The sequence below is a fragment of the Pseudonaja textilis genome, chromosome 3, assembly GCF_049901715.1.
Source record: "Pseudonaja textilis isolate UNSWEBS1 chromosome 3, rPseTex1.2, whole genome shotgun sequence".
NCBI lineage: Eukaryota > Metazoa > Chordata > Lepidosauria > Squamata > Elapidae > Pseudonaja > Pseudonaja textilis.
Window position 1 is genome coordinate 111370721 of NC_141992.1, and position 27194 is coordinate 111397914.

A 27194-nucleotide genomic window follows, 5' to 3' on the forward strand; every position below is an offset into this window, starting at 1 on the left:
GACAACAGGTGTTTCTCTGCCCATAACCCCAACTGTAGAGCCTCTCCCAAGAGGGCTCTGGACCTCGTGCCCCCTTGCCGGTTGACATGAGCCATTGCGGCCATGTTGTCCAAAGGACTAGAACATGAGAGCTGGTCACTGAGTGCCTGAAATGCTTGAGAGCTAGAAAAATGGCTCTGAGCTCTAGTCAATTTATGGGAAGGCTCTGCTCTGACCTGGACCAAAAGCCCTGAGCTATCCAGCCCTGCATATGGGAACCCCAACCCAGGAGGCTGGCATAGGTGGTTATCAATAGCCTGTCTGGGACCCTGAACAGAAGTCCCTTCCAGATTAACAGGGAACTCCACCAATTGAGAGATCTCCGTATTTGTGGTGGGAGCGGGACCTCGATGGATGAGTGGCTGGTTCCTGATCATTGGTAAAGAAGCAGGAACCATTGGAGTGGACAGGAGTGGAAAAATCCATGGCTCTGGAGATATGACAGGGTTATTTGCAGATTCCGATGGGCTGCATGGATGGAGGAGGACAGAATCAAAATGTCGTCCAAGTAGCACTGGATTCTCACTGGAACAGAACACAGAGATGCCATCAATGCTGCCAGAACCTTCGTGAAGACCTTTGAAGCTGATGAGAGGCCGAAGGGAAGTGCTCGATACTAGTAATGGGAATTCTGATAACAGAAACAGAGACAACAACTGGAGATGGTGAGGCCAAATGGGGATGTGGAGGAGAGCCTCCGTGAGATCAATGGAAGAAAGGAGATTGCCCTTCCAAACACTCTCTTAACATAGAATGCAGAGTCTGCATTTTAAATCACCTGTATTTTACAAATTGGTTGAGAAATTTTAGATCAAGGATGGCTTGCCATCCCCCCCCCCCCGAGGCTTTGGTAACGATGAAAAGGCGAGAGTAAAGCCCATGTTCCTGTTGAGAGGGGGGAACATGTTGAATAGCTCTGATTTCAAGAAGGTGTTGAATGGCCTGATTCATGAGGGCTTGCCTTGACATGTCCCGAGAGACAGGACAGATCAAAAATTTCTCTGGGGGTGGCATTAGGAAGTCTGATTGTAACCCTGACCTAATAATGCTGAGCACCCAGGAGTCCGTCGTTGACTCCTCCCATTTGGAGGCAAAGAAGGCTAGGTGACCTCCGATGGGTGGGGAGAACAAGGGATTACTTAGAGCGATGGAAGGAACAACCCCCTCCCCGCCGAAAGGGCCATTTACCAGTAGAAGGTTGTTGCCTGCCAAATGCTTCCACACGTTGGTCTTGGCGTTGGGAGTATGGCCTCTAAGAGCGGGGGAAGCGAGATGAGGTCTCCGCTCAAAAGGCAGGAGGACGATAAGGAGCTGGGCGATAATCGGCTTTCTTCCAGAGGAAGAGAAAATTTTTTGTTTATCTCTGGTTTCGATGAGATAAGGTTCCAGAGCCTCGCCAAAAAGCTTATCACCTGCGAATGGAACTGAAGCCAGCTTCCATTTTCGGCGTGACTCCGCCTGCTAATTTCTGAACCATAACAGTTTTCTTGCTGCTACTGAAGATGCCATGGCCTTGGATGCAAATTTTGGCGGTTTGAGAGTGGCATCTGCAGTGAATTCCACCGCTGCGATAATCTTATTAAGGTCTTGGTGAGACCAAAGTCAGAAGCAGGCAATCTATTCTGGAGTTGGCGCAGCCACCGTAGGGATGCCCTCGTGAAAAAGGATGCTGCTATTGAAGCCCGAACAGCCCGTGCAGCGGCCTGGTGATTGCGCTGGAGGGTCTGTTCGGAACGTTTATCATCCGGTTTCAGGATATCTTCTGGCTCCGTGGGAGTGCCAGAAGATGAGAATGAGATCAGAACCGGAATGTCAACAGAAGGCACTGCCAGGGCATTGTCCAGGGCTGCGCTGACATTGTAGAAATGCCTATACAGAAAAGATGGGTGAGGACCTGCCGAAGGGGAAGCACACTGTTCCTTGACCATGTCCAGGAACAAAGTGGGAGAAGGCAAAACCTCTGCATGCACTACAGGCTTGGAGAAGAGCGAGTCTCCCTGGCTAGAGGGATTTTATCGTGGCTCAGGAGCCACTTCCTCCGGTGACAGCTCGGCAGTGACCAAGGCCTTGCTGAGCAATGGCCTGAAGAGAAAAGGATTGAAGACCAATGCAAAGATGTCTGCTCTGGGCGAGAATCCTCTTCCTCTGAAGGATTTGGGTCAAAAGTCTCACCCTCTTCACGCTCTGAATGAGAGGGGTAACTGTGTTCAGATGGTGAAGGCTTTCCTTCCTCATCAACCTCCTCCCATGCTGATAGAGAAGAATGGACCCTGAGGTCCTGGGGCCTGTGTAAATCAGGGTGATGGGGCAAGGAACTTATAGATTGAGAAGGGAGAAGGGCCTGAACCCTTTCCAGAGGTTGAAGAATTTGCTTGAAGCCTTCAGCCAATCCCTGCCTAATGGCTGATGAGACTACATCTTGGATATCCCCTGGTCTATGCTCAAAGGTAGAGGCAGAAGGCTAAAGGCCCACTGCTGTGGGAGTGAAGGTGGCTTCAGGCCTAGATTGAGAAGAGGTTCGAGGCCTGGAAGGAGGGGGAGGAGCATAGGGCACAGAAGCCTGTTGGAAATAAGGCCCAGATCTGCTGAGATCCTGAGGATCAGATTGTACTGCAGAAGCCTAGGAGACCAGGATGGAGGATGGAAAAGCTCATAGATAACTTCTCCTCCCCTGGGAGGCTTGGCTGGGGCCCACGAGTATCACTTGAAACATGCTGTAGTTGCAATCCCTTATGTTGAATAGTTCTGTTGAACTGCCTCTCTGGGGCTGCATGTCTGTGCTTTTCTGCCCTCAACTCAGCCTGAGTTGCCTTCTTAGGGGCTAGAGCCTTAGCTCTGATTTTAGCAGCCACCTCCCTCTGGACTGATTGGGTGCGTTGCCTATGTCTTTTTCTCTTATTGGGCTTAAGAGACTGTTCCACTGGGGGAGAAAGCTCTGCCAGAGCCTTATCTTGCTCCATTTGTAAAATAAAGGCTCTTGCGATGGAAAGAAACTGTTTGGAAATTTTTTGTTTTTAAAATAGTTTTTATTAAACATTTTCCAACAATTTAAAAACATATTTACATTTCCAACAATGTTACAGCATCATCATCATTTTTTGTATTAAGCCCTTTAGGGTATAAATTGGCCCCCGAGCTTACAAAATGGCCGCTCACCTCGTGGTGGAAGGCTTCAATCCAAGATGGCCGCTGACTAGGGGATAGAAGAATCTCTCCTTAGGCTATAAAGAGCCCCGAGCGAAGTCAGCAAAGGAAAGGGCAGCCTCCGGCCACACGATCAGCTGGCTGACACTGTTATCGGTTTGCCAATCGCTTTTTACGACCGCTCAAACTGCAGGTGTGGGGGAGGTCTACAGACGCTGCCCAACTTGCCTGAGCAGCGCTCTGACAACGCTGCTCCCAACATTGCAGGCGAGAGACCCCTGCTCTCCTGGAAGAGCAGCTGTCCTGATCCCTGGGAGCTGCTTGAAGCGAGAAAAAAGGTACTGAAGATCACTGGTGATTGCTATCTAACAGAACACTTTCAGAGACACAGCTACTGACTGAAAGGAGCTGAGTCAAAAGCTGGGGTCTCTCCCGGGGGCTAGCTTTTATATCTTAGTACAGACTCAGCTAAATGACATCATAGGAAGGAGTCAACCCATCCTGGGCTCTCGATGCAATATGGGGGAGAATCACTCTTTTCACCGGCACCAATCTAGACAACCTCTTTGTTGCTTTATCTCTCAGAGTTCCTCGCTGAGCAAACAAATTTCTGTGGCTCAGCAAACAATGAGGGGCTGCTCAAGTACAAATCCTAGCCCATGCTATAGCTATTTCCCAATTCCAGCAGGCAACCAAATCTTCAGCAGTTGCCTCCAGGATTTTAGGAGAAACCCCAAGCACCCTCTGGAAATCAAGGAGATCTCTTGGCTGCTTCAGACAGATTGATCAAAGAGATACCCTGCTCCTGGAGAGAGGAGAGGCTCCAATCAGCTCCAATAGCACTCTGAAAATGCTGACTGTGGCACCCTCAGATCACATCACATTTTCTCCAAGACAAAAACAATGCAGGATTGGGCTTATTTTCTATTATCCCAGAAGGCGAGATCAGAACAGATGCATCAAAACTACTTGGAAAGTAGGTCAGGCTCTTCAGGAGGAACTTCCTGTCTGGCAAGTTGTCAGTCACTAGTAGAACAGACTGCCATATAAAATGCTGAGTTCCCTTTTACTGGTAGTTTTCAAGTTAGGACCACAATTGAGACCTGAATTCCCATGGTAAGTTGTGATGGTAAAGAAAGTCATTAGGTTACCAGGCCTCATTTTATGACCATTTTTACTGAGGTCATTAAATCAGGCAGTTGTTAAGCGAATCCAACTTTCCCAGTTGACATTGTTTGCTGTTATTATAACTTTGAATTGTGAACAACTGTAAGTTAACGACTACTGTACTTGTATTAGAAGTTTTCAAATTTAGGGTGGATAGTCATCTATCTGAGATGTTCAACTGAATCCTGCGGTAAACCGTAGGATTAAAAGATCTCTAAAATACCTTCCAGTTCTATGGTTGCTTTTCTGTTACCACTTAAATGATTTAAGCAGTTACTTATTCAATCACCTAACCAATTCATCGTTTAAATTGGTGGGTGTCATTTTATAATTGGGTTTTGCGATGTTCCATGGAATGTTCATCCTATCTCAGTTCCAAGCTGGGATAAAAGCACTGGAGAAAAAATGGAGGCTGGAGGCTGATTGGAAAGAGGGTCCATTTATTGAGGAACAGAACCACATGTTTGTAGTTCTGGTGCAGTTGACCACATGGAGTTGAGAGTAGGGGGTTATTTATACCTTCTCTCAGGCTTTGCACTTGAACTTCCTGTTCCTGTGCAAGAACATGTATTCTATTGGCTGTTGTCAGACTCCCATGGGGCCACGTACAAATCCCAGGAGTTTGTCTGGGTTAAGTTTGGTTGAAGTTTCTGAGGATGGTGCAGTGAAGGGGCGTGTCAGGGTTCTAACAGATGCCCTAATTAAATCATGAGCCTCAAGCCAAGCTTCAAAAGAAATCCAGTTTTTTATTAGGAGGTTCATGCCAGCATGGATCAGGTGAAGCCAACTCTGACCTCAGTTAATTTGTGCTTTGCCTCTGACCACCTTTCCCCTTCCCCACAATATGTGTCATCAGTCACATTCCCCACCAAAGCAATTTTGCAGGTTGTAAAAGTCACTCCCTCCGGCCACTGTGGATTCCCATGGAGATGACCTTGGTGTATCGAGTGGAATGTGCCTTGTTTTGACTAAGATACCAGCTCTTTGATGCAGCTGCAAAGTTCACTCTCCCATTCCCCTTGCCCATGGCAACTCGAAAGCAGTTCAGGGAATCTTTGCAAGTTGACAGGGCACTGGGCAATTCCTATTGTGGCTGAGGGCTAATCCTACCTTTGTTGGGTCTTGGGTGAAGGTATTTGCTTATGAATAAAGCTATCTATCTCTTTATCTCTTAAGTGCTGACCTCTGAGAGCTATTAAGAAAGGTGAGGGCTATTAAGAGTGAGTCTGCTTCCTGCCTCTAAAAAGCATGTATCTCCATTTCTCATTTAGAGAAATATATTCTTCCTTTTTAATATTTCTCAAAATATTTCATTCTTCTAGGGCTGGGTGCTAACTTTCTACAATAGTAAGAGTGAAAGCTGGATATCACCACTAGTGTTATATTTTTAATTGATTAAACTATATTATGAATTGTAAGAGTAAATTTTAGTAAATAAATAAAGTGAAATGAGGTTCTTTTAGGACAAAAGTTCACACAAATATTTGTTTTCATTAACGTGTTGTGCCTTAAAAGATTGCAAAAGAGTGTTTTTCTACAGGAAGCAGATGGACATTCCAGAAGTCAAAGGAAAGCTATTCATGCTATTTAAACACTTCCTCTTTGAAGTGGCTAATTGCCTAAGCAGAGGCTTCAAGTAACTCTAGTTAATTAAGAATTGCCCATGTGATAAAGCACAAAAGAGTTGTATGGTGATTAAAAATATTTGTAGCCACAGTCCTAAACATAATCTCTGGAAAATGCAACTTTGTACTTGTGCAGGCTCAGACTGTCTATAAACAACTTTATCAATTCGAAACCAGATTTGGATAATCTTTTAAGCCAGAGATCATCACTGAGAAACACATGAGATTTCATGTAGAGCAAATGGAAGGATAGGGGAAAATGGATTTGACACTTTCCACTAAAATCAGAGTAATACCATTAAAGAAAATAATAACTGCAAGACTCAGTTTTGCTAGTCATTGGCAATATTGCTGTTGAATGCTCTGAGATCTGTTACTGGAACTTGAGGATCTTTTCTTTATTCTGTTTGGATATGTTTCATTAAGTTTGAATGGCTGATTTGTTAAATATCTTAAAGTTTCATTTCTTGTATTTGAATTTTGTAATTGTATTTTGAATTTGGCTCTTCAGAAAACCTCTCTGCAAAAAGCTGATTCAAGACATGATCATGTGCCTAGCAAATAATGGAAGTTAATGGAGTTATTTAAAGTACTTCTCAGTTTCCAGGACTTAGTCATTTAATTGTTCAACTACCTCTTTTGCTGATACTCTGCTTTTAAAGTGCTGAGAAAATAATTGTTATGTGTTTTTAGCATGATACAGTACTGAGGGTCACATAGCAACCCTTAAATGTTTTGCTTATCTCATTTTTCTCAGAAATGTATACTCCTCCTCCTCCTCCTCCTCCTCCTCCTCCTCCTCTGCTTATTTGTGTTACTGCATTTCTCAACCAAAATTTGCAAATGAGTTTTCATTGGAGTAGTTTTTGAAATTTTTCTTCAGGACAATTAGAATGTAACTCCTTATCAATGTTTGTTTAGTTCACGGGTGGCATCATGATGCTATTATGTGACGTATTGCAATTTTTTTTTCCCCTTTGCAGAGTGTGTCCTGTGCGTGATGCACTCAGGCCACAGGCCCCCCAGTTTGACACCCCTGGCTTAGTTAATCACCTCAGGGATTTTTTCAAGACTAGCATCACACTGGATTTTGGGGGGCAGGTGTGTGTGTGTGTTTAGATTGATAGTGGCCTGCCACTATCATTAGTTGTTTGAGATAAATTTTTGAGCAATCTATTATGATTAATTAGATGAACAGGAAAAGAATTCTTTTTAGAAAGAAACTTACAAAAATTGTAGTGTGGCTCATAAATCAACTTCACATATCCATTTCACATAACTGCCTTCAGACACCTGAAATACTAGTCCAAACTAGTAACCTTGGCCCCAAGGAATCCCCCCTTTCTCCTCCAGCCCCTTCCATGTATCATCTGCCAAGTAACTTTTGTAAAATTTCCAGAAATTCTACAAAAATGGTTTTCTCCTCAAACTAACACATTTAAACTGAATTGATAAGCATCTTTGTTGTTGCCATATGCATCACTGCTCTTCACTTGCTAAAGGAGAATCAGAAAAAATAACCCCTCATTGGGATGAAGTGTCAGGAATTGTGGAAAAATAATATTCAGAGGGAGTGAAGTTATATGCAAGTGATAAACTACTCCTTTTTGGTTAGTGCTGAGGTATACAAGCTGTCATTCAAGGTTACAAATATTGACTGTCTGTATACACAATACATAGTGTCTCTGGAAAACAGTGTTGCAGTTTATTCAGAGATTCCAACTGGTTGGAAAGTGTGGGAGGAAAGGAAGGATAGTCTGTCAAAATAAAAGATGTTTACACCATTTCCTCCTTTTGGAGAAAAAAAATCAATGTTGATGTTTGTGTGGGTGTATGGCAGTGACTTTGTTGCTGATTGGCTTTGTCTTTCAATGTAGAAAGAGAGAGAGGCCAAGCTTTTTTTCAGTCTAACACAACCCCCAGATTTGTAGCTTGTGTATCATATTCTCAGCTGTGGTTTCCTGCATTATCACCAATGTCCTTCTCCACTCCCTGGAATATAATAAGTTCATTTTACTAAGAATTTTTTTTATAACAAAACTTCATATTTATAATTGATGTTTGTTTTTTTCTCCACCAGCACTTTCAGCTTTTCAAATGGTCACTTTTTAAAAAATAGGTTAGTGGTTTTATGCATAATTATCCATTACTCTGAAAATAAGTGATAATAACCACCATAAATCAATTACAAAAGACTGCTTTACTCAGGACAGCTTATATCCTGTGACAATACCTTTACATCATCCAACATCAACATCTGCCTATGTCAAGTCCTTGGAAAGGACTCTATAGGTGAATAAAAATGCCAATTCCAGTCTAATCTGACTGACTGTGCAACAATATGGATTAAAAACACCAAAATAAGTCTGAACACCTGGCTGATTGCATTGTGCAACCAACCACAATAATAACGAACTTATTGGCTGCTCAATTGTCAGTGACTTTAGGATATTTTCTGTATGTGAAGAGAGCAAGAAAATAATGGAGATACAATGTAGCAATTAATGTTAAGGATATGATTTAAATTAGGTGTTTTCAAAAATGAACTTGGTATTTCCTGGAGCCCAAAATAAGGACCAGTCATTTATGGAGTATCTAGTTTTCTAGTTGAGTATTATATTATGACAAGCAAAATCAAAGAGCAGAATTAATCAGTTGGATTGATAGACAGATGGTCAGGCAATATCTCTAACTCCAAATGAATGCAAATCTTGTGTCATAGACTTTAAATCTTATGTCCAATATGCCCTCATTCAGTCCGAATATTTGAATGAGACTAAATATCCCTAACTTCAGAAAGAAAAAGTGGAGGGTTTGCCTAAAAGATAATTTTCAGAAAGTGCTCCAGATTCCTCATTAAATCTGGAGAGTGATATTGAGTGGGTTGTCACAAGGTTCATTCTTGGGACCTGTACTCATCAGCATTTTTATTAATTGAAGGGATGGAGGAAATGCTGATCATTTGCAGATAACAAAAAGGTAGGGTACACAAATGATCTTGAGAAACCACATAATTTTATGGTAAAGTAATTAAGAATTTCTCACAAGGTTACAAGGTAAGGTTGACAAAATATATTAAGTCTGGATTGTTGTACTTATAGAGCTTTAATATCGTGCTTCAGATGCAGAAGTTTCCCAATAATTATATTTTTAGCTGAAGATTTAAATCTTTATATATTACTAAGTCAGCCAGGAAAAATTTTCTTCCAAATGGAAGTAATTTTGTTTTTTCTCTAAAACCGAAAATACTACATAAGGCAGGAGAATGATTTTTCTTTTGAGAGCTTCATTCTGAATCATCTCCAAGTTGTAAGAAAATATTCAGATTTGTTAAACTTCTATAGTTCTGGGATTCGGGAAAAATCTGTTCATTTTATGACAGATTGATAATGAACAGGTTTTTATTTTACAGTTTTGTCTTTCCTAATTAATATGAATAAATATGACAATTGCCATTTTTTCCTATTGGAAACCACCTGGAAAACTGTTTTTAACATTAAAATCATTTTAGAAATTTAATGAAATTATTTTCCTAGATGAAGAAATTACATTTTTTTTCTTTTTACGGGGAAACAAAAATCAGCTTCTTTGCCAGATATTGTTCTTAGATTGTTTGTCTTTTTTAGATGTGGTATTAGAGAAGGCCATGCATAAATGCATCTTGAAACCCCTCAAGGACCACATCGAAATGATGTTGAAAGAATTCCACACAGCTGATGGCTCATGGAAACAGTTGAAAGAAAATCTTCAACTTGTCCGACAGCGAAATCCTCAGGAGCTGGGTGTTTTCGTCCCAACACCAGATTTTGTAGATGTTGAAAAGATTAAAGTCAAATTCATGGCAATGCAGAAAATGTATTCTCCTGAAAAGAAAGTTATGTTGCTACTAAGAGTATGCAAACTGATTTACACTGCGATGGAAAACAATTCAGGTAAATGTTAGATTTGGCCAAAGACTTTTAAGTTATTCAGAGATGTTTCTGCAAAATGAGAACCATTTCATCTGCCAAAAAACCCTCACATTTTCTTTACTTTTGATATATTGTAATATCATACACTGCTATAGTATTTCAAACAGTCTAAATTTTGGCTCCAGATGAGGTAAGGTGACATACTTTTTTCCAAATCTTGATGCAATTCAGACTGTATCAGATTTCTGTTAGAATTGAGCTAGATATGTTGAATGGGTTGGGGAAAAATAAGAATTTTAGTTGTCATTAACCATGCTTCAGATTTCCTTTTGTGAATACTTTATTATAGAGGTAATTATAAAGATGCTTATTGGTCTGAATTTAAATGATGTATCAGTGTTGTATGAGAAAGGCTGTTCATATTTGTGCCAACTCACATTGTTTTTAAGCACCAAAATAATTTTTTGAGAGTCAAAATAACAAAATAAACATATGCAATATTCTGTGCTTCTTTGGAAATTGCAGTTATGCTCCCACTTCTATATTCAGTCCAACCCGTATATTCATTCAATAAACACCATTGTAATTGCTGCTGTTGTGTTACTGTATATTGAAGGGTGTTACAAAGTGCTAAATGCCAAAGTCAACTATTTTTATATGGGATGGTTAATAATAGCTTAGATTCTTTGGTATCTCCATATGTGATATAACATCTTAGCAGATAAGTCCCAAACTGACCCATTTTCCAGTCCTGATAGTGCAAGAATTATGTTATGGGGTTTAATTATTTGAAAACTTTTGAGGATATTTACTAACATGAATGGATGAATGAAATTCTTTGATATGAAAAATGTAGGTTTTTTTAATCAATTGTTTCCAGAGATACTATTCCTCTTTTACCAGTCAAAAATTTCTAAGTAAAATCAGCAAAAATAAAGCATTAAAATCATGTATTGGTGATTTTGAAATCTACTTTCATACACTCCAATAACATGAAGAGTTAGGATGAGCCAACTTCTAAAATTAGTTAATAGAAGGCTATGAAGCTAATCAGGACCTTACAATATCAGGTTGTCAAATTTGTATGGACCAGTGGTTTGATTCATGAAGTGTTTCAATATGTGAATAGGAGATAATTTGCTTAAAATTTTGAGCTATTTATTCTTAATGTATTGGTTCTTTATTATATCCTGCTTCCATTCCTTAAGGAGCTCTGTTGAGACATGGCTATTGAGAGCATCTAAACAATATCAGAATAAATTCCTACTTTATAAGCAAAGTTAAGGCTGCATCCAAAAGCTCCATGAGTTCCTATAAACCCCTGAATATATTCAGTGACAGTATTATAGGTATCTGAATGTTGTCATGGATAAAAATGAAAATGGAGAGCACAGCTTTTATAATGGAAAACAGCAAAAAGCTCTGGCAATTAATTCTGCTATTGTTTGTGTCCTGCCTCTCTACATTTCCTATCCTTTGCCTAGGGAGAATGTATGGGGCTGATGACTTTTTGCCAGTGCTGACCTATGTTGTGGCTCAGTGTGATATGCTGGAGTTAGATGCTGAAATTGAGTACATGATGGAACTGCTGGACCCATCCTTGCTGCATGGAGAAGGTAATGTCCTTGAAACTTTCAGGATGATGACTTTTCTCCCAGGAATGTGATTACTGATAGTATGTCTGAATAGAGAAACTTGAAAAGTATGCCAAGGCTTCTAACTTGTTACCAACTACTTATCAAAAAAGCCCCACAAAACAAAACAAAACAGAGATAACCAAACCAAATAAAATTAAAAGTATTTTTCCAAATGCTATGAGAAGTAAAAGGAGGGCATTTTTTAATCAATGAAGTGTGTGTCTATGTGTCTGTATGTGTATACTTGGAAACTGGAAAATCTGTTAGCCTGTTAATTTAGATTATAATAGCTACAGTATGTTAACACATATTGCTTGAACAACAAGTCTGATTCTATGTGACTTTCCTCACAACAAAGCAAACAAGCTATATCTCTTGTGATATCCAGTTGTGTTCCTGAAAGTCTCCCTTATTGCATTTCAGCAATGTGGGAAAGGTTTTTTTTCATATTTATATTTTTGAGTGTCAATTAAAAATTATCCTCCTGTATTACAGAAGTGAATTACTTCAGATTTGTATTTCCATTTTGAAAGCCAGGAAAGTCTACAGAATAGCCTGGGTGCCAGAAGTTGCCATGGTTAGATGATGTAGACATTGGTATTTGAATATTGATCTTTCTCCCATGCGCTGTTCAGAGCATCCAGAAGTGGGAGGTGCTTCAGTCTCTTCTGGAAAAGCTGGGCTTAAAACTCCAGGACGCTCCTCCTCCTCCATGGGACACCTCCTCAGCATCTCCCAGTTTTAGCTCAGCCTTCATGGTAAGAGGTTGTGTACTCCCTGACTGGAACGGTTTCTGATTCAGCTAGTCAAGATTCAGGTTTGCTCTTGGGTTAATTCAGCTTGCAAATTTTTCCCCCTATTAATCTGGCGATTTCAGGGCTTGTGGCTCTATTAGGTTATTCCCCCAATCAGTTGAGAGCAGCTCTTTGTGACTGGCGGAGCCTGCCACTTCGCAGGCAGTCTGAGATGGCCGCTTCAGGCAATTAGCCTAATTCCCTGATCGTCTTATCTTTGCAATCTTGCCAGAACGCTCGCAGCCGCAGCTCACTTCTCCTTACAGGATCACTTGTCTGACATTTTGGAGACTCAGTCACCCAGCCCAGACAGGCTATTTCTGGACAGCCTCCCATAGGCATATCTCCTCCAATGAGCACTGCCCGGCGAATCCCAGAGGCAACCTTTACCCCTATGGCCGCTGGTTTAAGACAGGAGGAGGGATTACCTGAGACTATTCCCATCGAAATGAGGCAATGGATGGAGATGGCCATACAAAAGGGCATTGCGGCTGGAGTTCAGCAATCCATCCGGACCAGGCACTTTTCGGCTACTTCGGAAGCGGGATCACTGTCTGCTCAATCCTTTGCACATATGGGACATCATCAAACTCAGGTATTCCCCAATATCCCTGACATACCAGTCCATGATCTTCGGGAGGAGGTGGAATTAGATGACCAGGATGTTCCCATGGAGGTGGGGCCGATCCATCAGATGGACTTGGGGTTGTCAGAGGCTGACCCACTAGGACAAGGAATGTCGGATGACGAAGGCCTCATTCCGGACCAACCTACCTTTTCTGGCTTTTTTCATCCACATCTCTTTAAATCTTTACTGTTCAAAGCAAAGAACACCACTAAACTAGGCACAACAAGCCCTCATCCATTGTCAATAGGGTCTCAGGACAAAACCGAAGATCTAATATTCTCACAACCGCTAATGACGCAGAAACTATTCTTGTCCCTCCTATGTTTGCTGAATTAGTACAAAATCAATGGGCATCAGCAGCATCCTACCCAGCCCCAACAGGGTACGATAAATGATATTATAATTTGGCACCAGAGTTTTCAAATTTTCTCAAAACGCCGGAGGTGGATGAGCCCATTGTGGCACTGGCCTCTTCTTCAACCTTTCCCAACGAGGCTGAGGAAGTCCTGAGACCGGAGGAAAAGAGAGCAGAGTTGGCACTCCGTAGGGCGCATGTTTCTGACACCTGCGCCATTAGGGCAGCTACAGCTGCGTCCTTTTTTACACGGTCCTCCCTACAATGGCTCTTCCACTTGAGGGATATATTGCCGGCGTCAAATGTCAGAGTCCATCAGGACATTGCTAAGATTATTGCAGCGGCAGAATAATCCACCGACGCCACATTTAATGCAGTCAAATTCTCATCTAGGGCCATAGCATCTCGTGTATCAGCACGGAGACTGCTATGGCTCAGACATTGGCAGGCGGATACCAAGCATAAATGCAAGTTGGCATCAGCCCCAATATCGGGGGATAAATTATTTGGCAGTGTCTTGGAGCCCCTGCTTATTGAGAATAGAAACAAGTGCTTCCCCCTCTTTTTCGGAGGTCTGAAAACCAAAAGCCCCAGTCTTTTCGAAGGGGTTCCTTTCGGACCTACTATCAAGGCCCATACGTTCCCAGATCGCAAAGAACATCAGACTACAGACCCAGTTTGACACAGGATAGGTCGGAATCTTCCAACAGAGGTCAGTGGGGAGGCCAAAATAGAAGAAACCCCAGAGGTACGAGGCCGATTTTTTCATCGCCCCAAGTAAGTCCTTGACAGCAGCTCCCATTGGAGGGTGGCTAAAATTGTTTGCTGATCAATGGGACAGCTCCACCTCTGATGCGTGGGTCAGGGACTCTGTTAGGTTTGGTTTGGTGCTAGAGTTTCAATCCTCCCCTCCGAACTTTTTCATTAGGAGCCCTAGGTCCACGGACCCCATTAAGAGACCGTTGATGTAGGAGGCTGTCAAATCATCTTCTCCATATTCGGTCCATTAGAGAGGTCCCATCTGAACAACGGGGTCAAGGCTGTTACTCTCTATTGTTTGTGTTCCCAAAGAGTTTGGGGGGCTGGAGGGCAATTCTGGACCTCAAACGTCTGAACAGAACATTGGTTTATCGAAAATTCAAAATGACTACTCTCCAGTCCATTCTGCTCAGCATCAGAGAGAACGATGTCCTGACCTCTATAGATCTGACAGAGGCTTATCTACATATACCAATTAGACCTGCTCACTACAAATACCTTAGATTTTGCTATTGTGATCGGCACTACGAATATATCGCCCTACCATTCGGTCTGGCTTTGGCCCCCAGGACTTTTACCAAGGTCCTAGAGGCTTTGGCTGCCTCCCTCAGGATCAAATCTATTCGTTTACAATGTTATCTGGATGATATTTTAATTTTGTCATCTTCCAGACATCAAGCAAATTTGGATACCAAGATTACTCTGGAGACCCTTCAAGGTCACGGCTTTTCCATAAATTGGGATAAAAGCCATTTGATCCCTTCAACTAGGTTAGTTCATTTAGGGGCAGTGATAGATACCGTGGAGGGCAAGGTTTTTCTCTCTCAGGACAGGTTGAAGAGTATCCAGTCTTTGGCCAGAGAGATCAGAGCCTTAAAGAGGGTTTCCCTGGCAGTTCTGCCTCAACTGTTAGGGAAACTGATTTCTTGTATTTCCATTGTGCCTTGGGCTTGATTCCATTCTAGAGATCTGCAATGGTTCCTGCTACCTTTCCAGCGATCTGGAAGAGCCACTTCCAACGTCTGGATAAAGGTACCGCACAATGTTCTCCGATCATTCCGCTGGTGGTCGGAAAACACGATAAACAAGGGGTGTCCTTTCAAGGAACCTTGCAGGGCAACGATCACAACCGATGCTCACTTCCAATCCCACACTGCGCAGGGAATTTGGACTATTTCTGAACAATCACAAAGCATCAACCTGTTGGAGCTGCGAGCAGTTCATCTGGTGTTACACAGTTTTCTAGCCCTTTTCCAATCACGCCACATTCTGGTCTTGACAGACAATATCACAACCAAGGCCCACATAAACAGACAGGGGGGTACCCACTCCAAACTTCTAATGCTGGAGACGGCCAGGTTGTTCAAGTAGGCCGAGGCCAATCTGTTGTCGCTCAAGGCAGAGCACAAAGCAGGGGCCTTAAACACACAAGCGGACTGGCTCAGCAGGGCCTCGATAGATCAGGCAGTGGCGCCTACACCTGTCTCTCTTCCAGGAAGCAGTGCGGAGGTTTGGGCAACCGGTGATCGATCTATTTGCCTCTCCCCTCAACGCCCAATTGCCCTGGTATATTTCAAGGTACCCGACTCAGGGGGCCAAGGCCATCAATGCCCTGCGATGTCCGTGGCCTCCCGGACTTCTATATGCGTTTTCTCCACTCCCTGTAATACCCAGGTTGATCCAGAAGTTATTGGAGGAATGAGCGGAACTGGTCGCCCCTTACTGGCCCAGGTGAATGTGGTTCACGGACTTACAGGACCTGTCGAGAGGACAACCTTGGAAAATTCCACCGTCGAGGATTTCCCTCTCGCAAGGGCCGGTACTTCACCCGGACCCACAATGGCTCAGCCTAGCCGTATGGAGGTTAAGCGGAGCCATTTAAGGACCCAACAGATTTCAGAGGATGCCATTGCCACCATACAAGCATCCAGATGGTCCTCAACAAATCGTATATATGAGGCCACGTGGTCCGCTTTCTGTCGCTGGTGCCGGGGGTCTAAGATCGACCCAACAATAGGACAATTATTGGACTTTTTACAGGAGGGGTTGACTAAGGGCCTATCTCCAAATACTTTACACAGACAGGTAGCGGCCTTAGCCTCGGTGATATCCTGGGGTGACCTTCATTCCATAGCGCACCATCCACATGTCCACAGCTTTCTTAAGGGTGCTGTAAACTTACGATCTCCTGTAATTCACCGCTATCCCACTTGGGAGCTCAACAAGGTGTTAACCGTACTTACAACTGGCCCATTCGAGCCTTTAAGAACCGCTAGTCTCAAATTCCTGACATATAAGGTGGTCTTCTTAATTGCGATCACATCAGCAAGGATGATTTCCGAGTTGGCAGCATTGTCGATGAGAAAGGGCCTGTGCATGTTTCATGTGGACAGAGTGGTTCTCAGATTGGATCCATCATTCATCCCTAAAGTAAATTCAGCCTTCCACAGAGCACAGGAGTTGGTGCTTCCAAATTTTTGTCCTAAACCATCTCATAGACTGGAGCATCAATGGCATCGACTTGACGTTCGAAGGGCATTAAGCATCTATCTAGACCGCACAGCGGCATTTCGAAAATCTGAGGCTCTATTCCTATCCTTCAACCCATCCACTTTAGGACACATGGTGTCATCGACAACCATTGGTAGATGGCTGAGAGCCACCATAGCTAAAAGTTACGAATGCCAGTCCATCTCAGTTCCTAAGGGCATTACAGCCCACTCGACAAGGAGTGCGGCAACATCAGCAGCATGGGCCACTCGGGCTTCCATAGACAAAATCTGCAGAGCGGCGACTTGGGCTTCATCATTGTCCTTTGTCAGAAATTATAAAATTGATGTCTACGCCTCAGCGGATGCTTCATTTGACAGAAGAGTCCTGCAGAGGGTCCATAGAGTTTAGGAGTGGATTTCGATCCAGATGGAGTCCCTCCCTAAGGACAGGCCAAGCTTTGGTATGTCCCACTTCTGGATGCTCTGAACAGCTCATGGGAGAAAGGGCATTGGTATTTATCTGATACACCCATTCTCTGTGAGATGTGAAGAGCATCCAGCCCCACCCATTTCTTTCCGTGTGGTGAGGTTCCATTTTGGTCAGGGATCTAGATTAGGTGATGAGTCCTGGACTTTGGCACTCAGTCTTCGCAAAACTGGGGGACGCTGAGGAGGTGTCCCGTGGAGGAGGAGGAGCGTCCCGGAGTTTTAAGCCCAGCCTTTCCAGAAGAGACTGAAGCACCTCCCACTTCTGGATGCTCTTCACAGCTCACAGAGAACGGGCGTATCAGGTAAGTACCAACACCCTTTTTAATATTTATATGTTATTGTGCTTTACTAATCTAGATGAAATGTTAATACAGTGCTCAAAAAAATAAAGGGAACACAAAAATAAGATATCCTAGATCTGAATGAATGAAATATTCTTATTAAATACTTCATTCATTACATAGTTGAATGTGCTGACAACAAAATCACACAAAAATTATCAATGGAAATCAAATTGAGCAACCCATGGAGGTCTGGATTTGGAGTTACACTCAAAATTAAAGTGGAAAAAAACACTACAGGCTGATCCAACTTTGATGTAATGTCCTTAAAACAAGTCAAAATGAGGCTCAGTAGTGTGTGTAGCCTCCACGTGCCTGTATGACCTCCCTACAATGCCTGGGCATGCTCCTGATGAGGTGGCAGATGGTCTCCTGAGGGATCTTCTCCCACACCTGAACTAAAGCATCCCCCAACTCCTGGACAATCTGTGGTGCAACGTGCCATTTATGGATGGAGCGAGACATGATTTCCCAGATGTGCTCAGTTGGATTCAGGTCTGGGGAACGGGTGGGCCAGTCCATAGCATCAATGCCTTCGTCTTGCAGGAACTGCTGATGTACTCCAGCCACATGAGATCTAGCAGTATCGTGCATTAGGAGGAACCCAGGGCCAACCGCACCAGCATATGGTCTCACAAGGGGTCTTAGGATCTCATCTCGGTACCTAATGGCAGTCAGGCTACCTTGGCGAGCACATGGAGGGCTGTGCAGCCCCCTAAAGAAATGTCACCCTACACCATTACTGACCCACTGCCAAACTGGTCATGCTGGAGAATGTTGCAGGCAGCAGAATGTCCTCCACGGCGTCTCCAGACCCTGTCACGTCTGTCACATGTGCTCAGTGTGAATCTGCTTTCATCTGTGAAGAGCACAAGGCGCCAGTGGTGAATTTGCCAATCTTGGTGTTCTCTGGCAAATGCCAAACATCCTGCACAATGTTGGGCTGTAAGCACACACCCCACCTGTGGACGTTGGACCCTCATACCACCCTCATGGAGTCTGTTTCTGACTGTTTGAGCAGCCACATGCACATTTTGGCCCACTGGAGGTCATTTTGCAGGACTCTGGCAGTGCTCCTCCTGTCCCTCCTTGCACAAAGGCGGAGGTAGCAGTCCTGATGCTGGGCTGTTGCTTTCCTACGGCCTCCTCCCTGTCTCCTGATGTACTGGCCTGTCTCCTGGTGGCGCCTCCATGCTCTGGACACTACGCTGACAGACACAGCAAACCTTCTTGCCACAGCTCGCATTGATGTGCCATCCTGGATGAACTGCACGACCTGAGCCACTTGTGTAGGTTGTGGACTCCGTCTCATGTTACCACTAGAGTGAAAGCACCGCCAGCATTCAAAAGTGACCAAACCATCAGCCAGAAAGCATAGGAACTGAGAAGTGGTCTGTGGTCACCACCTGCAGAACCACTCCTTTATTGGGGATGTCTTGCGAACTGCCTATGCTTTCCACCTGTTGTCTATTCCATTTGCACAACAGCATGTGAAATTGATTGTCAATCAGTGTTGCTACCTAAGTGGACAGTTTGATTTCACAGAAGTGTGACTGACTTGGAGTTACATTGTGTTGTTTAAGTGTTCCCTTTATTTTTTGAGCAGTATATATATTGCTAGTCCATCTATGATATGCTATACACTAAATAAATAAATGTATTTCCATTAATTAATATGCTTCTCTAAAACATTTATTGGTCTATAACTCAAAGGAAAACTATTTTATTGTTTATAGAAATAATAGTGTACATATTAGATTAAGAGAGTTCAGTGTTGAGGAACAGTTTAAAACAATGGATAATTTTATAACTTTTATATAGAAGAGGCTTGTTTGTATTTGCTTGCTTAAAGGAAGTGGCTCTGTGCCTTTGCCTATCCCATCTTTTCCCTTTTAGTACAAAATCGAGTTAATTTTTCAAAATGTTAGAATAAATGTTAGAATCCAAGTGAATTAAAAAGGATATGTGCATCAGCAACAAGACTAACAATCTTTATTACAGTTTGGAGTGTTTTACCTTAGGATGTAAAATAAAATTATCATGGATCACTATAGGAGCATGTTTGCAAAATCCATCAACATGGATTTGCTCAGTGGACAACAGCACTGAAGAGAGTTCACTAGTATTTGTCTTCCACTAATCAAAAGTCGGCATTAGAAACCTTAAGTTTGTTCAAGAGAGATAATCCTGAAAATTGCATACTCAAAATAAACAGGAGTGATATTAAAAGGCCATTAAGGAAGTATTTCTTGTTATTCTTTTTTTTTCAATTCCAGTATTCTTTATTTTTTTCAAGACTTCTATTTATTTATAGGATTTATATGGCCGCCTATCTCATAAATGAGATAGCTCTCAACAATCCATAAAATATAATGAGAAACATACCCCCCACCCCCACCCCGAGCTAGACCAAACCTTCTCACAGTTCAAGCCCCCATGTTGGACCAATGCTTAGGGGAAAGCTAGGTCTTCATATATCTCCCAAAGTCTAAAAAAGTAGGGGATCCCACTGATTTCTGGTGGGAGATTGTTCCAAAGGCCTGGGGCAGCCACTGAGAAGACATGCCTCCAAGTTAAATTGCAGCATTGAAGGAGAGAACTGGAACATACTCACCCTATCTAATCTAGTAGGAGGAACAGATATCCTTGGGAGAGGTAGTCCCAGAAGTAACCCAAGCCAATTGTTCATATCCCATGCAGAGATTCTTCTTACTCTCCCCAATGTGTGTGAACTCCAGGCAGAACACACAAATGTCCTAAGTTATGCCTCCCCAACAATGTGCTGCTGCATTCGTGTTCTTGCAGCCCTGTCACAGGCATTATTATATTCCCTGAGTGGATTTTTGCATATAGGCACAACTGGTCCTGTGCAGAGATTTTCTCCCAGTCTACATGCAGATTCTATTGATTTAATACTTGATTTGGAGTTCCCTGGTCTCAGGAAAAGATACAGCTGCTTTAAAGTGAAAAGGAGGGCTGAGAGAAATGGCAGAGAAGAGTTTCTAATTTAGGATGATCTCAGTCATAGCTGGGTCTTTGAACCAGTGCATTGTATTAGTGTCTTCCAACAGTGAGGCTGCTACTTCTTTTACTTCTTTTTCAGCTTTTTGTATGTTACCCTTCAGATATATGGGTCAATGATTTTGTCAGAAAAGGCATGTTGTGAGAAAGAAACATGTCTCTCTCCAGTCTGAATTAATGTAGACAAAACCGTATTTGTCTTAGCATGTGCATAGCCTCTAGGAGAAAACCATATAAACATGCCTATTCTCTATAAATATATGTTTACTCTTCTGTTGGGAATAAGTAGCATTCAAGTAATTGCAAGCATTTTCAGGAGATATTTGCATTTTAAATAGGGCCTAGAGTATGTCTTCCATTCTAAAGAACTATTTCTTTAGATTTCTACGCTTTCCATGATTTGATCCAGCATGAGTCTGGAACAGAGAAAAACATTCCAGAGACTCTTTCCCTCCAGTCCCAAGACAGATGAAAAGAAAAGAATGCCAAAGCAGTTAAATCTGGAAAGAAACTTCTCTTTCCCAGAGAAAACAAAAACAACTTCGACTCAGCTGCTTGCCAAGAGGCTGAATTTGCTACTCTTTCAGTCTTTCTCTCTCCCAAAACCTTGGTGGCTGAGGAGAGGCAGGCATAATTCTCTTTCTATTGAAAGAGCACCATACTGAGAGGGGTTGAGAGAAATGTCCCAAAACTCCAGTCACTTGATAATTCCTGAGGACATTCCTCAGGGCTACACCTTCAGCTGCACACAAACATATGTATGAATGCATACAATAGCACATATATGCACATGGATATATTACTCTTGCACATACACATCCTCTCTCTCCCCCAACAGATTGCTATGTTTTGTTCCCAATATGGTTTGTAGTGCTTTTTAACCTTTTTCATTTAGAAAGAAAAGATCTGATTCATCTCTTTTACTTCCCCCCACTCTTTAAGTCCACAAGTCTTAAAGCTGTCAAGTTTGAAGACCCCTGGCTTAGAGGGAGTGACTGTCCCAAAGTTATCCAGCTACCTTTTTCATACTGAAGGAGAGACTTAGAGCTCAAGTTCCACCATTCCTAGTCCAGCATCTTAATCACTAAATCAATCTGGTTTTACTCCTAGTGAAATTCAAACTGATCAAGTGAAAAGCAAGCTCCCACCACACTCTGCCAGAGACTTTATGTGGGTCATAGAATCTCAATTTAGTCATCCCTGCTTTTAAGTGATAATGTAAAGCTTCTGATTTACCTGCTATATTTGTGCATTGCTAACCATAGATGAAGATAGAAACTAAAGGAACAGAAAAGTTTTAATTCCCCATTGGCATAACTATTTTGAAGCCTCCTTTTTGTAAAGATCTTTTTCTATGTGAGCATTTCTGCTGCAAAACTTCTCTCCTTTGTAGAAGATTTAAACATGTATCTTCGGTATTCATGACATTTCAACAGATCTTTTAAACCTTGCTAGAATCTAAATAAATAATATACTATTATTTTTTACAGTGCTGTGCTATAGTGGAAAACATAGTAGATAAATACCCAATAAAGAGGACTCCTCACTGAGAATCTCTAACAGATTTCTGAGAAATCTCAGGACTCTGACAGGTTTCCAAATAACTGTCAAACTATTTTATTTCAGTTTCTTCCAAATTAATATTTCATGGAAATTATGGATATGGTTTAGATTTATTCCTTCACATGTAACCAATTCATTAATAATGACTTATCTCCTTGTAATTTTCACAGGAGGCTACTATTTGACAAGTGCATATGGAGCACTGTCCTTAATTAAGAATTTCCAAGAAGAGCAAGCGGCCAGGCTGTTGTGTTCAGAGGCCAGAAATACTCTCAGGCAGTGGCATAAGCGGAGAACAACAAACAGAACAATCCCATCTGTTGATGATTTTCAGGTATCATTTATGTTTCCCAGAAAATGATATTTTCCTGTTTAGGACAAGATAGAAGATTGGTGTTATAGAGCGCAGAGCACAGTACAGATTATTTCCTCTGGCTGACGTTAGTTAAGTAAACCTTCCTTTGAAAAAATCAAATGCAACATATCAGTTACATTCAGAATTAAAAATGGGGAGAAAGATTTCACTCAACTTACAAAATACATACAAGAGATGCATGTGGTCTTATCCTAAGTCTTGGCCTAATGACTGCAACTAGGACTATCAAAACCGCCAATACTAAGGAGTGTGATCATGGGATATTTTTCTTATTAACCACATTGGACACTGATGGAAATTTCAGTCCCAGTTAGGGCTGTTAAGTGAGGATTACCTGTATTATAAGGGCAAATTGTATTCTAGCATGCATACTTTGCACTTCTTTCCTCACTTCTTTATCAACTCCTTCCTTCCTCCTCTTTTTTTTTCCTGAACCTAACATATGTTCCCTCAGAGTCTTTGCAATGCTCATTTGCATATTAATATTATGCAACACCACTCTGAATAATATATTCCTATTTTGATGATGATAGTGATGACAACAACAACAACAATAATACCCTTGTTTGTACTGGTGCAAAATGCAGCATTGGATGCTTTGTTCCCGAGTATACATTTTAATTTTTTCCATATATTTTCCCCCTCCCCAGAACTACCTACGAGTTGCATTCCAGGAAATCAACAGTGGCTGCACAGGAAAAACATTGCTAGTGAGGCCATATATTACTACAGAAGATGTGTGTCAGCTCTGTGCTGAGAAGTTTAAAGTGGATAATCCTGAGAACTTTAGCCTGTTTCTTTTTATTGATGACACTTGGCAACAACTGACAGAAGATACCTATCCCCAAAAAATCAAAGCTGAACTGCACAGTCGGCCACAGCCTCAGGTCTTCCATTTTGTGTATAAACGCATCAACAGTGATCCTTATGGGGCAATATTCCAGAATGACAACCGTGACCAAAATACATAAAAGCTAATTATTTTAATTGTTATATAAACTGACTGGGAGTTGAAATTAAATGATCATATTCTCTAAACCCTACTGATTAGTAAAAGTATGAATGATGAATTACCATCAGTGATTAAACATAGTCTACAAAAAATATCGTGATCCAGCTTTACAGGCTCTTTGAAAGCAAAATATAGCATTCACCAATTGTAACCTGGCACTGTGGCTTCTCAGATGTTCTGCAGTGCCATCGTTTGCAGATCTGTAGAGGGTTTTATTCATATCTTTATTTTATGCATTATTTTCCATTGCATATGCAGTGGATCCAACTTCTTTTAAAAACTGTTAGGTTGACCATTTAATCAGTGTATAAATGCATTATTTTCCGATGCAGAGCATCAGTAAAAATATGGATAACTGCCTTTTTTTACAAATAGTTGCTTTATTATTATTTTATTGAAAGCAACTTTTTATATATATTTCAAGAAATTTTATAGCAGTTGCAGGTAAACTGTCGTGTTTGTAAAGTATTTTTTTAATGATAAAATATTCTATAATTATGCATGTGATTTTAACACAAAATAGAAAATAAATCTCTTGCTGGTTTTAGAGTAAGTGATGTTTTTTATTTAATTATGTATTCATATCTAGCTTTCTAAAATGTCAAACCATATTTTAAAAAATGATTTTGTAAGCAGCTTATTTTCAGAATTGGTTATTCAGATTTCAGTTATAAGATGGTTATGTCCGACAGTCATGTTTTTGGAAAAGATGGATATATCAGTTAGGTTTGTCAAAAAAAGAGAGTAGGTTTGGTTTAAGAATCACATATATTAGGGAAGAAGAAAATTGAAGAAATTACTTGGATAAGCAGTGAAACATTTCAAATTAAAAAAGAAAAGAAGTCCATTTGCCATGACTCAACTTCCAGGCATAGAGTAGGGAAATGTTGAGAATCAGTAGAGTTTTTTTGGTCTTTATTTATTTTCTTTTTCTCCTGAGTAGCTCAATACATATTTGCAGAATTGTGTTTTAGTTTTCAGGACAATCTGTCACTGTATCAAACATATTGTGAAACTATATTTGGTCTGACGTATAAGACTTCTTCTAAAACATGAAGAAATTTGTGAACTAATCATTTTTATTTTCAAAACAGTATGGCTGTAGAAATACCGCTTAGACATCTGTTGTGTTAAAGACAGCAGGAAAATAAGTTGATCAGTTAAAGGTTTTGTCAACATTCAGAAGCAAGCACCACTATTAAAACTGTAAATTTTGCTTTCAGTAGGAATTTTGATAGAAATTGTACTCTTCTACTTAAATATATGAGTGAAGAATTTGCATTAATCTGTACATTTAGCAGATTTATCAAGGTAAGAGGTGACAGAACAGTAAACACTCTTTCAGCTTACATTTGTGTATGTCATCTGTTTTTAAAACATTTTCTTTAAGTTCCTAAACTACACACAAATTCTGTCCGTTCATAACTAGCGAGGTTCCACACACACCCATAGGCAACATCAACTGCAGTGTAAAATTTGTGGGGGAACAACTTTGTCCCTGCAGCAATTAAATTGTTGAAGGCTAAAGTTCTTGGCCTGAGGCTGTATGAACGTCAGATGTGTAGTATTTACAAAAAGTTTTTATTCCTTGAATGAATATAAACAAAATTCTTAAAATAAATACCACATACCTACCTCACAAGGTTGTGATTATGGGGGAAATCGGAGGAGGAAGAAGTGTTATGAATGTTTGTCACCTTACTTATAAATATAAAGGGATAAAAAAATCTAATCACAAAATAAAAATAAATATCCCTTACTCAATTTCTCGTTTCATTTGTTAACAAAAAGATCTAACTTTTAAGGTTTGAAACTGAATTTATCACAGTAACAGTCAGAAAGCAACTTCTGAAGTGTAAAATTATGACTTCTTCAGGAAGCAAAGAATCACAGAGATTAAACAGTTGGCATTCAGTGAGAAAAGTTTCAAATAAGAGATAACAGTAAGAGATAAACATGGACAAGATTTTGAATCACTTTCTTTAAAAAAAAGTGATGCCACATTTTCTATGTAAAAAAAGAGAACAACTTTCTGCATTTGGAAGATAAATTTTCCTAACTAGGCAATTTAATATTTAAATGCATGCCAGAACAATGACATTAAAACTCTTTTAGGTGTGACAATCCAGCACTTACATAATAAATTACTGAAAATGCTGAATTATATATCTCCATTTGTAAAAACAAACAAACAAAAAACCCTCTTCCATTATTCTATAACTGGACAATTAGAATGCCTTGCAAGTTTCTGAGGAATTATTATAGTATCTGAATACTCTGGAGATATCAAAATATCTGATCTATATATACTAGTATGTTCTGTTGCACAAGATGTGTATGCTTTATGTCGATTTGCCATGTAATTGTCAGTTCAATGAATTTTTGTTTAAATAAATGATAAAATAAACCTTCTCTACATGGTAAGGCAATCATACATGGGCTGAATAAATCCAGATAACAGCTGGATAGCAACAGAGACACAGAACATTCTACCTCTTTGCTGCCACCTATTGCCATCTGGATTTTTCTTACCCAGTCTAACATTGCAAATATATTTTTGTCAATATGCATAGGATTATGCTGCAAATAAAGCTATTGACGAAACTGGTTCCAACTAAACAAGCATATACTTGTTTCAAGTTGTGTTAAGTTTTTCTATAAGTAATATTTGGTCCATATATAATGATAAAAGCCCCTTTAATATACTATAGCCCAGGGATACAGTATTGACATTGGCACTAAAGAAAACATTTTCTCATAAAGCAATAATTTTGAAAAAAATCATCTTCACTCCATCAATTGTTAAAGCAAGAAGCTAACTGCAAGTTCAGAGACAGAAGATTGATACTCTTCAATGGTAACAAATATCATTTTGGAGTATACAGAAACAGATTACTTATCCTTTTAGTTCTCTAAATTAGTTACCTATAAATATACACAAATTGAAGGCTCAATGTTTAGTTTTGCTAAACAGCCAAAAGGAGGAGCAAGGACATGCAATAAGAGTGACCAGAGATGTTCAGTCAGATACGCCTATCGGCACAAGGTCTGGAAACAGGAAATCTGAGCTCATATATTCCACCCACTCAACCTTTTGTAGTTGGAAGAAGGAAGATCAGTCACCACAGAGGCCAAGAAAGAAGACCGAAGATTCAAACTCACACTATGTACATATTTTAATAACCTATTTGACTCTGCCCTATGCATATGGATAAACAACACTTAGCTATAGATGACTCAAGGAACTAAAGTGTCACAAGAGTGGTTATTACAAGTCGAATCTCAGACTTTATTATTTTTAATTCAAAAGTAGTTTGATCAGGATCATAGGCCCCATAAGTGGGATGACAAAAATTTAGTCCATCCCCATATTATTTTCTGTGTCCAAAACAAGAGTAGTTGTAGAATATAATTTTTACAGCCTTTCTTCAACTGTATTGGAACTTAAATCTAGACAATGGGCCATGAATCTGAATTCTATTTGAATCAATTGGGAAGTGAACTCCATCAAAATCTAAAAATAAGTTTCTGAACTGAACATGGGACTTGGGCTGGGACTTTTGTTGCAATAGTATGATCCTCGCTTCTTCCAAAAGATGCTTTAATTGGATCTGGACTAAAAGAAAGGTCAATATGGATCTTCAATGATTTTTACATAGTATTCCGCTGAAGCTGTCATCTAACATCACATAAGATGTTTTCTAGAGAATAAATTATTACTGGGCATTCATATAGCCATTATTTTAGAGCTACGATGATGCAAGTATATGGATCCAAAGCATGGATCCTCTTCATTTTTTCAGTTTCCACCTAAACCACAGCATATAGACAAATGTCACCT

The 27194-nt window shown here is 40.8% G+C and overlaps 2 protein-coding genes across 5 annotated transcripts in view; both read left to right on the plus strand.

Annotated features, from left to right (window-relative positions):
• RIN2 (Ras and Rab interactor 2) overlaps positions 1-25117 on the plus strand; it is a 78417-nt gene extending 53300 nt beyond the window's left edge. For all 4 annotated transcript variants that reach the window (XM_026700980.2, XM_087930630.1, XM_087930629.1 and 1 more), the window contains 4 exons: positions 9602-9907; positions 11371-11502; positions 22136-22299; positions 22992-25117. In XM_026700980.2, the coding sequence (XP_026556765.2) occupies positions 9602-9907; positions 11371-11502; positions 22136-22299; positions 22992-23312 (923 nt within the window). In that variant the 3' untranslated portion in view covers positions 23313-25117. The remainder of the gene's footprint in view (positions 1-9601; positions 9908-11370; positions 11503-22135; positions 22300-22991) is intronic.
• Positions 11509-22128, plus strand: LOC148126288 (uncharacterized). Its single transcript, XM_087930636.1, has 2 exons — positions 11509-17698; positions 18707-22128. Exon 1 carries the CDS (start codon positions 15677-15679, stop codon positions 16958-16960), a length of 1284 nt encoding a protein of 427 aa, XP_087786762.1. The 5' UTR covers positions 11509-15676; the 3' UTR covers positions 16961-17698; positions 18707-22128.
• Positions 25118-27194: the final 2077 nt, after the last annotated feature.